Source organism: Hemicordylus capensis, chromosome 14, assembly GCF_027244095.1.
Source record: "Hemicordylus capensis ecotype Gifberg chromosome 14, rHemCap1.1.pri, whole genome shotgun sequence".
Taxonomy (NCBI): Eukaryota; Metazoa; Chordata; class Lepidosauria; order Squamata; family Cordylidae; genus Hemicordylus; species Hemicordylus capensis.
In genome coordinates, this window is record NC_069670.1 from 7088094 (window position 1) to 7102753 (window position 14660).

The 14660-nt window shown below is 54.7% G+C and overlaps 2 protein-coding genes across 2 annotated transcripts; one reads left to right on the forward strand and one right to left on the reverse strand.

The window, feature by feature from the left end:
- Positions 1-2091: 2091 nt before the first annotated feature.
- NIT1 (nitrilase 1) lies at positions 2092-11058 on the reverse strand. The gene is made up of 7 exons (XM_053278808.1): positions 10848-11058; positions 9684-9773; positions 8718-8963; positions 7632-7735; positions 6754-6887; positions 5983-6108; positions 2092-5051 (listed from the first exon to the last, which is right to left on the reverse strand). Coding segments are annotated over exons 1-7 (981 nt in total). The 5' UTR covers positions 10850-11058; the 3' UTR covers positions 2092-4772.
- Positions 11059-11074: 16 nt separating this feature from the next.
- On the forward strand, positions 11075-14421 carry PFDN2 (prefoldin subunit 2). The gene is made up of 4 exons (XM_053278868.1): positions 11075-11230; positions 12800-12888; positions 13383-13506; positions 14117-14421. Exons 1-4 carry the CDS (start codon positions 11096-11098, stop codon positions 14291-14293), a joined length of 525 nt encoding a protein of 174 aa, XP_053134843.1. The 5' UTR covers positions 11075-11095; the 3' UTR covers positions 14294-14421.
- The last annotated feature ends 239 nt before the right edge of the window (positions 14422-14660 follow it).

Here is a 14660-nt window from a genome sequence, read left to right on the forward strand (position 1 = left end):
TCTCCGTGGAAGGACTGAGCTTGATGAGAGAGCGGGGAGGGGCCCGACAGGCCCAACGGGACGGCCCTTTCGCTTCGGCTGCTCCTCTCGTATCGGTTTCTGGGCCGGATGCTTGCTTCGGAGTGACGAGTCGTCTTCTCTGGGGGGTCTCTTCTGCGCCCAGGCCGCTGAGCTAAACTGAAGCCGCCTCCCCCTCTGCCTAGTGCTCCTCCCTCGCCCCACATCCTGAGCGGGGAGAGTTTGGGCCCCCTCTCTGATCCACTGTGTGTGCCTTTCCCTCAGCCGTTGCTCGAGGGAGCGTCTGCCTCCAAAGATGACAGAGAAAGGAGCTCCCCTCCCTGGGGCCTTTTCTCTCCTCCTCTCTCCTGCAGAGGCTGTTAGCGTGATGGGGGAGCCAGGGTCCAGGCGGAGGGGGGTGCGGGAATAAGGGTTGCGCTCTCTGGGAGTGGCTGGGTCAAAGCAGAGGCGGAAAGACGAGAGGTCCCGGTCCGGAAACGCACCCGCTTCCACTCTGGGTCTGGACTCCGACACGGAGGCCGCAAAGCGAACCGGTTCTGGTCGGACTCTGGCTCAGAAGGGGGAACGCAGTCCAGAGGCATTGGGGGGGGGTGTCAAGCTGGGATTTGGGGGTGCTGAAACACTTTATCGTTGCGCTTTAATTTGCTTTACGTGGACCTCCGAACCGGATGGTGCCGCTCGGGAACCTTGGAAGCATTTGAGATAGAAGATTTATTTTGGAGCCAGGCGCAGTGAAGAGAGGCTGAAAGCGATAAGCCACACCGCTCCGAAACCATCTGTTCAGGCACCCACGCGTGGTTAGAAATCCTGGCCAGCTACTAGGACTGCGGCTCTCAAACCTGGGGCCCCAGGTTGTGCTGGACTAGGGCTCCCATCATCCGCTGCCATGGGGCGATGGGAGTTGTAGTCCATCATCATCATCGGGGACCCAGGTTTGTGACCCGCTGGGCGAACTGGGACACCAAGGAATCCAGCTGTCTCATTTCAGTGTGTTCCTATTCAGGGTGTGCAGCTAAAACGATAGAGTCCCTTGAGAACACGCACAATGAACAGTGATGAAAACCGATCAGCGCTCTTGCCAATATGCGATGTGTCTGTGTCCATCTTGTCAGCTGCACACATGGAGTGTGCACACATTGCAGTCAAAGGTCTGGATTCTTTGATGCTCCCATTCATTTCTGATCCCTAACTATAGGTTGCTGCTTGAACGGGCTTTCCCCTTTTTCGGAGCAGTGCCTCCTCGCCTGTAGTGGGTTTTCTGCTTTTCTCGATTCCCGGAGCTTTCTTTGGAAGCAAAATCTCTTGGGCTACCCAAAGATTACCCAGTGGTGGTGTCTGGTTTGGGTATCTGCATATCAAGGAGATATGAAAGGAAGGAATGCTGAAGCCTTGGACATAGCAAAACCAATATATAGCACTGAGTACCCCCCCTAGCAGGATGGGGCTCCTTCCTGTCCTGGCTCCCAGCTGCCGGTGGTGCTGAGCACCTTGGCCGTTGCCTCTGGTTCTCCTTATTTTCAAAAGGGAAGTTTTTGGAGCTTCGAGGTGGGCACCCCTCGCCTGGGATGAACAGACCTGGAGGAAAGCCAAGCGCCTGGGTGTGGAAAGCCGTGGGGTGTTAGGAGAGCCACTGCGTCCCACTGCAAATTTGGGGGCCAGGATGCAACTAAGAGGTACTGTTACGTTTTGGTAACACTGCAGCGTGGCGGGGTTGTCCTTCACTCCCCCATCCCTTTCCCAAATAATAATCAGAGGGTTTTGTGCCAATAAAGGTAGAATTTGTCTTTTGCCCAGCCGTGATGTACATTTCGGTCCGACTCTGGGGCCCATTCGTGGAAAATGCTCCTAATTGTGACTACTTTTAGGAGAAGGAAAATCCTCTTCAAGACTCCACATGGGCCGTCTGAAGGCAGGTGTGGGTTGGACTGCAACTCCCATCATCCCCCCCGCAATGGCCATCGTGGCAGGGGGTGATGGGAGTTGTCGTCCAACAGCAACCGGAATCCCCACTTTGAGAACCCCTGGCTTAAGGGATTTTTGTTTAAAAGAAGAAAGGAAAAAAAGGAAGAAGTGTTGGTTTTGCTTCTGAATTTTATTTTTGGGGGTTGGTTGCTTGACACGTATTGTGCTGGTTTCCATTTCTGATCTCATTTAAACAATGGGGGGGTGGCCGCAACGGTCTTGCCTGGACCCTGGAACCCAGTGGTATTTCCCCCACCCTGTCGGATCGTACCATTTCAGCTTGCGGGGGGATTTAGTCAAGTCCTTGCTCTTCCCACAAAAGCATTGGCCTGTCGAAAGCTGGCGATGCTGGTAGCTCTTAATACTTTATCTGTGTGTTTATTTTATGGTCCTGCCTCCCCCCCCCTTCTCTCTATCTGGTTTGCTATGAACTCTTAAAGTTCACTTCTGACTCGCTTTTTTTTTTTTTTTAATTAAGCCGAAGTTAAAAGGAGAGCCCTTTTAGCCTAGCCTTCTGTGTTGCAGGCTGTTCTGTTGGGCGTGGCAGGAACCCCAAGATGCAACCACCCCCTCTGCAGCCTGAAATTGGTACGGTCCGGGGAGTGCTGAAACCACTCTGTTCTGCAGCAAGCCGATAGCGCCCAGGTGGCCACCGCCCGGTCCGGCTGGAATGCGCCATTCCATGTGCAAGTGTCTGTCTTTCCTACGCCAGGGGGGCATTTCGGCTAAAGGATGCAGCCCCCACCCCTTTTCTCCTCTCCCCCGCCCCCACCTCGTGCACACACACATACACATACACACACACTCTCTCTCTCTCTCTGTTATTTCCAGGCAACCCTGGCACAGATTTGTGTAAAAAAAAAATTGTTGACTTCTGTATTTTTTAAAAGAAAGGAACTTCCAGTATAACTGGTCATATCCCAGTGTAGCTTTTGTTTTCCTCCAAACAGTAATTAAAACAAAGAAAATCTTCTGCCTTTTATCCGTGCTGCCGGGTCTGTGTGTTGCTCACCTGCATGCCCCTGTCTCGGTCCATCCTTCCTAGGACCCTTGCGAAGTTGCTGGGACTCCAGAGAGGTGGTCTCTGGTTTTTCTTTCCCACAAGGGTAGTTCTTCTGGTCACCGTAAGCACACCCCAAAAACAATTGCCCGGAAGACGTACGGGATGTATTGAGAGGTCTGGCGGCGTTTGGTTGGGGACTACCGCTCCCATTATTCACCAGCCAAAGGCCATTGCAGCTGGGGGTGATGGGAGTTGTAGTCGGCAATATCTGGGAGTTCCTCTGGCAAGGAACGCTGGACCTACGGCTTTCAGGCACTAGGACCAGGCGCCCAGTAGAGAGCTGAGCTTTCCACCGATGACCTCACGTATCTGGCACGGTGGCTTTTTGCCCACGAAAACGCATATTCCCATCAAGGTGAGGCCGTGGGTGTCGTAAGACTCTGTTCCGTTCTTCTTTGCCGATGGAGGGTGGTGTTGGACTACAGTTCCCATCATCCCAGCCACAATGGCCTTTGGGGATATGGGAGTAAGGCACAAAACTAAGCAGACTAGGATCTATGTATCACAATCTAACAAGATCCATTGAAAAATGAGTATATTCCTTTCATAAAGCCACTAAGATGGCAGCAGGATAAACACATCCAGTTACAGCTCAGGAGAACCGAGAGTAGGGAAAGGCGCCATCTTTTCGTAGCCCAAGAGGCCACAGACCGACAAGGTGGCCCCCGTTTGAACAAAAATGTCTATTTCAAGGGAAGGGCTATTCCAGATTCAAACCTCCAAAAAAATATCCCAGGAAGTGTCAATCTTATTCCGAAAATCAAGGAGGGTGCCTGTTTCATCAATCTTTGGGGGAAGGAGGAAGCCTAAGGCCGGTCAGCATTTTATTTATTTTTATTTATTTATTTATTTATTTATTCGATTTTTATACTGCTCTTCCAAGCTGGCTCAGGGCGGTTTACAATTAAAAAACAGAAATCATTAAAAACAATTAAAATAGAAATAAAAATATAATCAAATTTAAAAACATCTTTAAAAACAATTAAACTATCAAAACCATTAAAACCCTGAGAACCAGGTTAAGATTAAAACAGTTAAAACTAAATTAGAAACCCTGAAAGGCCAGGCCAAACAGATATGTTTTAAGGGCTCTCTTGAAGGACAGCAAAGAATTAAGATTACAGATTTCTGCAGGGAGTGTATTCCCCAGCCCAGGAGCAGCCACAGAGAAGGCCCGCCTCTGAGTCGCCACCAGACGCACCGGTGGTAACTGGAGACGGACCTCCCCAGATGACCTTAACGTGCGGTGGGGATCATGTAAAAGAAGGCGCTCTCTAAGATATCTCGGACCCAAGCCGTTCAGGGCTTTGAAGGTAATAACCAGCACTTTGTATTTTGTCCGGCAACATATCGCATGACGTTGGCCCTCCTGATGATACTGGACTCAACTCACACCATCCCTTGCTATTAGCTGCTGTGGCAGGGGATGATGGGAGTTGTAGTCCTAAAATCCCTGGAGGGCCAAAGTTGTGCAGCCCTGGGTGGGGGAGCCCTTTTGCTGCAAGGAGAGAAGTCACGAGGCCAAGCTCGTGGAGGAGGCTTGGGAATGCCTCCCACCCATCCCAAAAGGAGGCCCCCCCATACCCAAAATCACGTGTCCTGTTGGATCCCGCCGGAACGGTGCAGGGGAGAGGCTGATTCTCTTGGTGCGGCCCAGTGGGGTGGGTGTTCTCGATGCAGAAGCCAGCCCGGCTGCTGCCGAGAGCACCCTGTGCACCTGGCACTCAGGTCAGACCGGCGGCAAGTCCCTCAAGGCGGCCACTTGCCCATAGAGGTCAGGCCGGCGATGGCGAAAGACGGGCATCTCCTCCCGGATGCGGCGCAGGTAGGCGAGGTCGATCTGGGCAAGGCAGAGGCCCGGCCCCTCCTGGCACTGGGCGACGACGCTGCCCCAGGGGTCGACCACCAGGGCGTGGCCGTAGGAGGTCCGGCGGTCGTGGTGCTGGCCCGTCTGGGCGGCGGCAACCACGTAGCACTGGGTCTCAATGGCACGGGCCCGCAGCAGGACCTGAGGGAGAAGGGGGACGAGGAGTCAGGCTCCCCCTGCCGGTTTCCGTTGGTTTTTAAAATTAGGAATGTGGGGAGCTGCTTTGTGCGGAGTCCAGACCCTTGGTGAGCTAGCGCAGCGTTGTCTACCCAGACTGGCAGCAGCTTCTCCCAAGATTCCAGGCAGGCATCTCTCCCAGCCCTACCTGGAGATGCTGCCAGGGAGGGAACCTGTGGCCTTCTGTGTGCAAGCAGATGCTCTCTGCCCCCAAAGCTTTTTGACACAGGAGCATCAGAAGCGGCCACCTTCTGAGTCAGCTCGTCGGTCAGTCGAGCTCAGTATTGCCTACACAGGCCGGCAGCAGCTCTCCAAAGGTACAGGGGATGCTGCCAGGGAGTGACCCTCAGGTCTCCTACATGCAAGCAGGTGCGCTTCCACGGACTACATGGCCCCAGCCCCCAAGGGGAATATCTTACAGCACTCGCCTGTAGTCCTCCCTCCAAATGCAAACCAAGGCAGGCTCTGCTTAGCAAAGGAGGCCGTCGTGCTTATTAGCACAAGGAAAGCTTTCCTCCCCAAATTAGCATCCCGGTAGGAACAAGCAGACGGTTGCCAGTTGGAATCCCTGCTGGATGGGGTCGTAGCTCGTTGATAACAGCATCGGCTTTGCCCGCAGAAGGTCCCCGGTTCCCTCCCTGGCAGCATCTCTGTGTAGGGCTGGGAGAGACCTGTGCCTGTGACCCTGGAGAAGCTGCTGCCAGTCAGTGTAGACAAGACTGAGCGAGACAGATCAAGGGCCCGACTCAGTCGAAGGCAGCTTCCTGTGTCATCCTGCAGAGCAAATGGGTCGCTCGAGGAATTGAGCCCAGCTGCAGAGTCGACAAGGCTCCTGTGGAAGGGGCGAGCCGTGCCCACCCTTGCGCTGACCTCCCGCGACAGGGGAGCCACTTACCTCCCAGTGGGCGGCGCCGGTGGTGGTTGTGAAGGCTGACGGGTAGGTGAGGATCTCCGCCCCGTCCCGGGCCAGGGCGAGGGAGATTTCCGGGAAGCGGAGGTCATAGCAGACGGCGAGGCCAACCTGGACGGGCGCAGAAGAGGAGGGGTCAGAGGCGGCAGCGACCCGTGAGTGGCGTGGGAGGGGGGAGAGCCCCCTTGGAGGAAAAGGAGACCCGGGGCTGCCTGCTTGAAAGGACAGCCAGCCCTGCCCTGATCGCCCGTGAGCCGGGCCCGGAGATGATTTTCGCCCGGGGTACCATCTCGGGGTACACATTCTCCCGGGGATTTGGGGCAATGACGAGGAAGCCGCCTTATGCCGAGAGAGGCCTGCCTGGATCCATTTCCTCTGTGCCCAAATGGCTGCAGTTTCCCCCTCACGGTCTGAGGGGTCTGGATAAAGACGGCCATCCGGGGCAATTCAGGGGCAATTCTCAACTGAGAGCTGGGGCAATTCCGGGGCAATTCTCAACTGAGAGCTGGGGCAATTCCGGGGCAATTCTCAACTGAGAGCTGGGGCAATTCCGGGGCAATTCTCAACTGAGAGCTGGGGCAATTCCGGGGCAATTCTCAACTGAGAGCTGGGGCAATTCCGGGGCAATTCTCAACTGAGAGCTGGGGCAATTCAGGGGCAATTCTCAACTGATCTGTCTCAATGGACAGATCCACCCAGCCAAAGGGCTTGGGCCGGCGGCTTCTCCCTCCCCACCAAGCCCCCGCGTGGACGTACCTTTCCGGCCGGGGTGTCGACCGGCGGCACGATCTGGGGCCCCGGGTTGGTGAAGGCGCTCTCCCTCAAGGACACGCGGCCCTCCAGCTCCACGTCAAAGAGGTGGGTCTTCCGGTAGGCGGCCACCAGGGCTCCTGAAACCAGCCACGCCGAGGCGAGAAGGGCCGTTGGGTACGTTGGGGCAGCTTTAAAGTGGACAGCAGGGCGGCCCAACTCTGCCCTCTGACAGGTTGGACTACAACTCCCATCATCCTTGACCAGGGCTGCTCAACTTCGGCCCTCCTGCAGGTGTTGGCCTACAACTCCCATGTTCCCTGGTGACTGGCCACTGAGGCTGGGGGAGATGGGAGTTGTAGTCCAAAAACAGCTGGGGGGGCCGAAGTTGAGCAGGCCTGGTCAAGGATGATGGGAGTTGTAGTCCAACCTGCCAGAGGGCCAGAGTTGGGCCGCCCTGGCGTTCACGCTGTTGCACGTCATGCACATGGTGTTCATGCAGTTGAGCATGAGCCACTGCAGCAGGGGATGATGGGGACTGCAGTCCAACTGGAGGGCTGTCTTAAAGTCATACCCTACCCAAGACCCGTGTGTCTTTAGATCCAAAAGGGGGGCACTGCTGTGTTAAAAGTATACGGATACTATGAGGAAAGGAGGAGAGGGACTATTTCAGGGATAACCAACCTAAGGGCCACCCCCCCAGCTGTTCTTGGACTACAACCCCCATCATCCCCACCGCAATCCATTTCCTGAATGCCCACGACTTCACGTTTGCTTACACGGAAACACATTTGTGGTTTTATTGCCTTCTGTTTAAGGAAGCTTGGCCAGTTGGCAAGGGGGGTGGGTGAGATGAGGCTGCCGCACTAGGAAAACGTTCTCACCTTTGGGATCCAGGAGGAGGTGGCAGTTATAGATCCGCCGCGTGCTCTCCCAGTCCTTTCCCCTCTCGTGGAAGCCTCCGAGCGACAGCCAGACCCCACATTCCCTGCCAAAGGAGGTTGGAAACTCAGGGGAGGAACATCGGAAACTGCTGCATACTGAGTCCGACCCTTGGTCCATCACACTCAGGATTGTCTGCACTGACTGGGAGCAGCTAAAAGACTACCACGCAGGAGTTTTTCCCCAGCCCTACCTGGAGATGCTGCCAGGGATTGAACCTGGGACCTTCTGCAGGCAAAGCAGATACTGATCTATGGCCCCATCCCTGGCAGGGGATATCACACTTACATGTTGTCACCCATCCATATGCAAACCAAGGTGGACTCTGCTTAGCAAAGGGAACAATTCATGCTTGTTACCACAAGATGGCGTGGAGAGCCGGCCTTGTGGCAGCAAGCATGTATGGTCCCCTTGGCTAAGCAAGATTCACCTTGGTGTGCATTTGGATGGGTCACTCTCTGCTGGGAGATATGCTGCTTAGGAGCGGAATAGCCAGCTCAGGGGCAGGACAACTACTTTGCAGGCAGAAGGTTCACTCCCTGGCAGCCTCTCCAGGTAGGGCTTGGGGGAAACTCCTGCCGAAAGCCTTGGAGAGCTGCTGCCAGTCAGTGTAGACAATGCTGAGCTGACTTGGAAGGTTTCCAAAGCGGTTTACATAGAGAAATAATAAATAAATAACATGAATGAATGAACAAACAAACAAATAAGATGGCTTCCTGTCCCCAAAGGGCTCACAAACTGAAAAAAGAAATATAAGAGAGACACCAGTAACAGCCACTAGGGCTGTGCTGTGCTGGGGGTGGAGAGGGCCAGTGGAATAACAGAATTTTAGAGCCGGGATTTGGTGGAGGGCTGTATGTCACATGAGGTTTCAGAAAACGACTGGGTGACCCTCTGTTAGGGATGCTGCCCTGGGGGGGGGGGCAGGGGTTGGACTAGATGACCTCCTGGGAACCCCTCCACTCTCTGATGAGCTCTTCTGCCTTGCCCACCGGGGACAGTGGACCAGGGCTGGCAGCGAGCCCTACCTGGCCAGGCTGACGTAACGCTGGACGTGATCCCCTTCCAAGGGCTCAGCCAGGCTCAGGGTCTCCTCGACGCTGCTGCCAATGAAGTCAAAGGCCTCTGGGAGGAAGACGACGCAGGCGCCTCTCTGGGCAGCCTGCCGGACAAGTTGCGAACAGCAGGCGAAGTTGTGCTCTTTGTCGGGGGTGCTGGTCACCTGGCAGACGGCGATGAGAGGCGTCAGGGCGCCTGCCGACATAGCTCTGAATCTGCAAGGAAGCGGGAAGGAGAGATCCCCATTCCTCACAAGCAAATCACAAGGGACGTCACACTGGAACATGGATGAATCCGGTGGTGTCTTAGTTTCTTATTGCATTTTAAGTTGCCAGCCAGTTTCTGCCCGTTGGGCATGTTCTCAGGTATGGAAACCTAGGCAGCTGCCTTCTACAGAGTCAGGCCATTGGTCCAGGTAGCTCAGCACTGTCAACCCAGACTGGCAGCGGCTTCTCCACGGTTTCAGGCAGGAATCTCTCTCAGCTCTATCTTGGAGATGCTGCCAGGGAGGGAATTTGGCACCTTCTGCATGCAAAGCAGATGCGCTTCCACTGAGCTATGGATGCACCTGATGAACATATGAAGCTGCCTACTGAGTCACACCCTTGCTCCATGCAACTCAGGATTGTCTACACAGACTGGCAGCAGTTCTCCAAGGTTTCAGGCAGGAGTTTCTCTCAGCCTGATCTTGGAGATGCTGCCAGGGAGGGAACCTGGGACCTTCTGCAGGCAATGCAGATGTTCTACGTCTGAGCTATGGTGCCATCTCCAGTGAGAGGTCCGTATCTCATCTTGGTCACAAAGCCCACTGGGTGATTTTGGGCCATCGTCTCCATCGAAGCTACCTTGCAGGGGTGTTGTGAGGATAAAAGAGATCCTGATCTGCCCAAGGTACGAGTCCTGCCGCTATCTGCCTCTTACACACAGTGACTTACCTATGGCTGAGCGTTTGGCTTCTGATCCCTGGAGACTGTTTTGCAGCCTGGGGGAAAATCTGCAAAGGTTTCTGGAGCACTGTTCTCAGCCTAGAAGAGATGAAGGGAGAAGCCGCTCTTTGTTTTCTGGGCCAAGCATTTTGAGGTCAAGAGAGACCTTGGAAGATGATGGGCAGGTAGACCAGCCAGGGATGGGGGGAAGATGGCCAGAGGTCCTGGTTAGCAGCAAGTGGTTATCCAAATTAGCAGATTTCTGATTCTCAGGCAGTCTTAAAACCAGAGCGCAGAGACTCAAGCCAGAGGGCTGTCATTGCTTTTAAAAAGTGGCACTTTAAAAACTTGGGAACATCGGAAGCTGCCATCTACAGAGTCAGACCATGGGTCCATCTAGCTCAGTATTGTCTACCCAGAATGGCAGCGGCTTCTCCAAGGTTGAAGGCAGGAGTCTCTCCCAGCCCTGTCTGGAGATGCTGCCAGCAGAGGTGTCGCTATAATTTAGTGGATGGGTTCAAAGAACCCGAGTCCCCCCCAGCTCCTGAGGGCCCCCTAGCTGCACCCCTCCCGATTTCTTCAGTATCTCCCTCACTCCGAGGAGCCACCACAGAGGGCCCCCCTCTGCCCCAGCTATGCCTCTGGCTGCCAGGGTGGGAACCTGGGGCCTTCTGCATTCCTTTTTCAGGATCCTCCTTCACGACCTTAGAAGGCCTCCACGCCTGAGAAGCCCTGGAGAAAAGTGGCAGGAGAAACTTCTCCTGCTACATATCTATGCATCAGGGTACCATTAAATGCCTCAGAGCAGATGCCAGTTAGGCTTTACCATCATACGCTGCCAACACTGACTATTGCCCATGCTCCACCCAGTGGCAAGGGGTTCCAGAGGACAATGCCGGCTCAATTATCTCCTCCTGCACCCACAGAATAAGGCTTCATCTCCGTCCTCATTATTTGGGGATTCTTGCACCCTCTCCTCCCCTAACAGCAGCCGAGCCGTGGGGTTTGCCTTCAATATCACCCCCTCTACCCTCCCAGACCCCACTTCAAGTTTCCACTTCAAGTTTCCCAACCCAGACCAATCACCCAGCTTCTCTCATCCCATCTCCCCGCTCCCGACCACAACTCCCCACACCCCGCAGTTCTCCCCCCCTCTTTCTCCCCCGTGTTTACATGAGCCAAAAAAGAGAAGCTCTCCCACGAGGATCAGGTTCAAAAGGGCAGCCCGGAAGTCGATCCGCCCCCTAACAAAGATGGCGCCTCAGGGACAGCGCTGCCCATTCTAAACATGGCGGACAGACGCCGCGCCTTGGAAGCATTAGAGCTAGGAAAAGGCTAGATTCCGCTGAAAAGAGGGCACGCCGGAAGTGGGCTGCTGGAAAGCGTAAGGGCGGGCGTTTCCGGTCTGGAGAGGCCGGGTCATGACCGCCGCCACCGGAAGTTGTGTGCTGCTGTTCGCCGTTTCCCGAGGAGCGAAGATGGCGGAGAACGGCAAGGCCAAGAGCGGCTCTGCGGGCGGCGGAGGCGCGGCTGCCAAGGCCCTGACGGCCGAGCAGGTGAGGAGGAAGCGGGGGCGGGAGGGAGGAGCAGGAGCGTCCCTGCGCATGCGCGGAGCCAGGGGTGCGGGAGCGCCCCTGGGCGCGTGCAGAGCGCAGCTCCTTAGACTTGGAGTTCCATACCCGGTCGTGAAGGGTAGAGTTATTCATAGGCGATGGTGCTATTGGGGAGGAGAGCTGGCCTTGTGGCAGCGAGCGAGCACGACTTGTTCTCCTCTGCTAAGCAGGGCCTGCCCTGGTTTGCACTTGGATGGGAGGCTCCATGTGTGAGCAGCACCGTGAGAGCTTCCCCTCTGGGGATAACGGGGCCACTCTGGGAAGAGCACCTGCCTGCTTGCCTGTCTGCAGAAGGTCCCAAGTGCCCTCCTGGGCAGTATCCCCTTTATTTATGTATTTGCTTATCACGTTGTTATCCTGCCCCGTCCAAAAGGCTCTGGGACAAAACCAAACCTGCTGCTCGATCCCTTCCAAACAGTCCATGCAAAACCAAATAAACACTTGAAAACCATCAAACCATTGAAAGCATTTGGGGGGGAAACCCCGACAACTTCAAAACCCTGAAAGGCCAGAGGCCACACAAATAGGTTTGAAGGGCTCTCTGGCAAGCCAGGAATGAATCCAAGCTACAGATTTAGACCTGGAAGGCTTGGTTTGCTTTCACAGAAGGACTCGATTTTATAACAACTGAATAGGGCCAAGATTCTGCAGCCCTGCCTTAGGGGCTGGAGATGTCGCTTCTTGGCAGAGCATCTGCTTTGCATGCAGAAGGTCCCAGATTCAATCCATGGCAGCATCTCCAAGTAGGGCTGGGAGGGCACCTGCCTGGAACCTTGGAGCTGCTGCCAGTCAGTGTAGACAGTTTCGTTTCGTGTTTGACGGGCCAATGGTCTGTCTCGGTATAAGGCGGCTTCCTGAGTTCCTATGGTAAATGATGATCAGTAGACGACTCCTGCAGGAATTAATGGATGAGGGTAGGGCCATAGATCAGTGGTGGAGCATCTGTTTTGCATGGAGGAGGTCTCGGGTTCAATCCCTGGCAGCATCTCCAGGGAGGGCTGGGCGAGACTCCTGCATGAAACCTTGAAGAGATGTTGCCAGTCCGTGTGCACAAGACTGAGGCAGATGGACCAATGGTCTCTGACTCAGGATAAGGCAGTCTCCATTTGAAGGTCCTGTTTCCAGGTTCGCTTTTAAGAGGAACACAAAAACATGGACGTGTGTACAGACATCTATACACTCGTACAACCTAATGTCTGAGAGGGGCTTCTGCTGACGTTTAAGCCAGGAGCTTTATTGAGTGGCCGTATTTATAGATAGCTGCGTATACATAAGTAGCTCTTTGCATCTGTTAGTTATATGTAATGGGTGCCTTGCTACTTACGACTGCTTATATTGGAGGTTCTCAAGTTGGAGTCTTCAGATGTCCTGGGACTCCAACTCCCGTCATCCCCAGCCACAATGGCCGGAGGCATCTGGGGACCCCTGTTTGGGAACCCCCGACTTGTGTGCTTAGACTTGGTTGAAACTGGAGGATTTTGACCCAGTGATCTGTTTTTTTCTCCCCTCTAGGTGGTGGCTGGATTTAATCGCCTGCGTCAGGAGCAGAGAGGCCTGGCCTCCAAGGCAGCTGAGCTCGAGATGGAGTTGAATGAACATAAGTAAGCACTGGGCATGGGAAGTGTTCCTACTGGCCAACCTGTTGGGCAGCCCTCTGTCAGTGTCAGGGACCTGCCGGAGTTGCTGCACCAGTTGCTGCACCAGCCTATCACATTGGGGTGCTGTGGAATGACTTAAAGCTGCTTTTTTTTGCAGTGCTGCTTCTGTTGGAAACCGTGGAAGAAGCACTGCGTGGCTGTCCGGAAGTGGCTTTCGGACATTCCACAGCCGTCCCATCACGCTGTGCCATCGAGGCTGCTTTTCAAGTGGTGCAGTCGTCCCGATAGGTCCCCAACATTGACAGAGGGCTGCCTGTCGTGTTGGCCACTGTTCTTATGTCTTTGCCTAGAACTCCTTGGTCTTTTCCCCTCTCCCTGTTCTCCTTGCAGTCTTGTAAAGAGGCCTGGTGGTTGATAGGAAGCAGTGCTCTTCCTTGTAAGGCCGGGGGGCCGGTATGCAGTGCCCAGAGCTGACTTCTTTTCCCTCCCCACTCCAGGCTGGTTATTGAAACACTCCGAGAAGTGGACCCTACCAGGAAGTGCTACCGCATGGTGGGAGGCGTGTTGGTCGAGCGGACCGTGAAAGAGGTTCTCCCAGCCTTGGAAAACAACAAAGAACAGGTAATGCTTCTGCTAGCCACGGGCCACCTCCTTTGCTTCTCAGCTTGCGACTCGACTGCCTGCTCTGACATTAGTTACCTGCTCGACGTTAGTTACTTCAGGCACCCTAAAGGCCCGCTCGAAAAAGGAAGCCAACTTCCCCCCCGGCTTTACAAGAACCTAGTTGCCTGGCCGTGATTCTGAGTCGCCCTAGGCAACCAGGGTTGCGAATAGCAGGGAGAGAGCAATTCATGCTGTAAAAACCCAGCACAGTGGGGTCGGGATCACCCTTGTGTTTCTTTTTAGATTGAATTTAGATTGGGAGCCCTTTGGGGACGGGGGACCATGTGATGATTCTCTTTCCGTGTGAACTGCTTTGAGCAATTTCCCCCCGACAAGAGGTGCATCGACAATAATATGCACAACCCTCCCATAAGCCCAGTGGAGCTGACAAGGCAGGGTTTGCAGGTGGCAGGGAAGCAGAAGCAGAGCTGAGCTCACCTCTGAGCCCATTTGCCTCCCTGCAGCGTTTCTGCACTCTCCCTTTGAGTTGCGAGGCAATAGCGCTGGATCTTGACCCCTCCCCGGCTCACCCTAACCCTAACCCCGCTTCCCCGTCTGCACCCTGCAGATCAACAAGATCATCGAGACGCTGGGCCAGCAGCTGCAGACGAAAGGCCGGGAGCTGAATGAGTTCCGGGAAAAGCACAACATCCGCCTGATGGGCGAGGACGAGAAGGGCCCTGCCAAGGAGAGCGCGGAGGGGACGGGCGCCAAAGCCAGCTCTGCGGGGGTCCTGGTCTCCTAGTGGCGGGAGGACCGCCTCGCCAAGGACTTTAGCCCTCGCTTCGTGCTTTTCCTAAAGGCTTAACTTTATTATTATGTTGGTGTCATCATATTTTTGTTAAATAAACCGGTTTTTGTGTGTCACCGAAACTCGGCTGGTGTGAAAGCAGATGGCTGTGCTGCATCGCCTCCTGTCCCCTGGAAGAAGTGTCCGTAGCTCAGTACGATACGATACGATACGATACAGTATGATACAATACAACTGGTGACGTAGCCAGGAGGTTCCAGGTTCCATTCCTGGTATCTCTGCTTAAAAGCATTTCAAGAGCTGGTCTTGTGGTAGCAAGCACGAATGGCCAGCTTTGTTAAGCAGGGTCTGCCCTGGCTTG

What these genes read in the sequence shown, in the direction of transcription:
- PFDN2 (XM_053278868.1), top strand. Translation starts at nt 11,096, where the DNA reads ATGACCGCCGCCACCGGAAGTTGTGTGCTGCTGTTCGCCGTTTCCCGA. An exon ending in AGGCCCTGACGGCCGAGCAG is followed by an intron (nt 11,231 to 12,799) that starts GTGAGGAGGAAG and finishes TCTCCCCTCTAG; the next exon opens with GTGGTGGCTGGATTTAATCG. An exon ending in TGGAAAACAACAAAGAACAG is followed by an intron (nt 13,507 to 14,116) that starts GTAATGCTTCTG and finishes TGCACCCTGCAG; the next exon opens with ATCAACAAGATCATCGAGAC.
- NIT1 (XM_053278808.1), bottom strand. An exon ending in CGTTACGTCAGCCTGGCCAG is followed by an intron (nt 7,736 to 8,717) that starts GTAGGGCTCGCT and finishes CTCCTTTGGCAG; the next exon opens with GGAATGTGGGGTCTGGCTGT. An exon ending in CCGGCGCCGCCCACTGGGAG is followed by an intron (nt 5,052 to 5,982) that starts GTAAGTGGCTCC and finishes CTTCTCCCTCAG; the next exon opens with GTCCTGCTGCGGGCCCGTGC.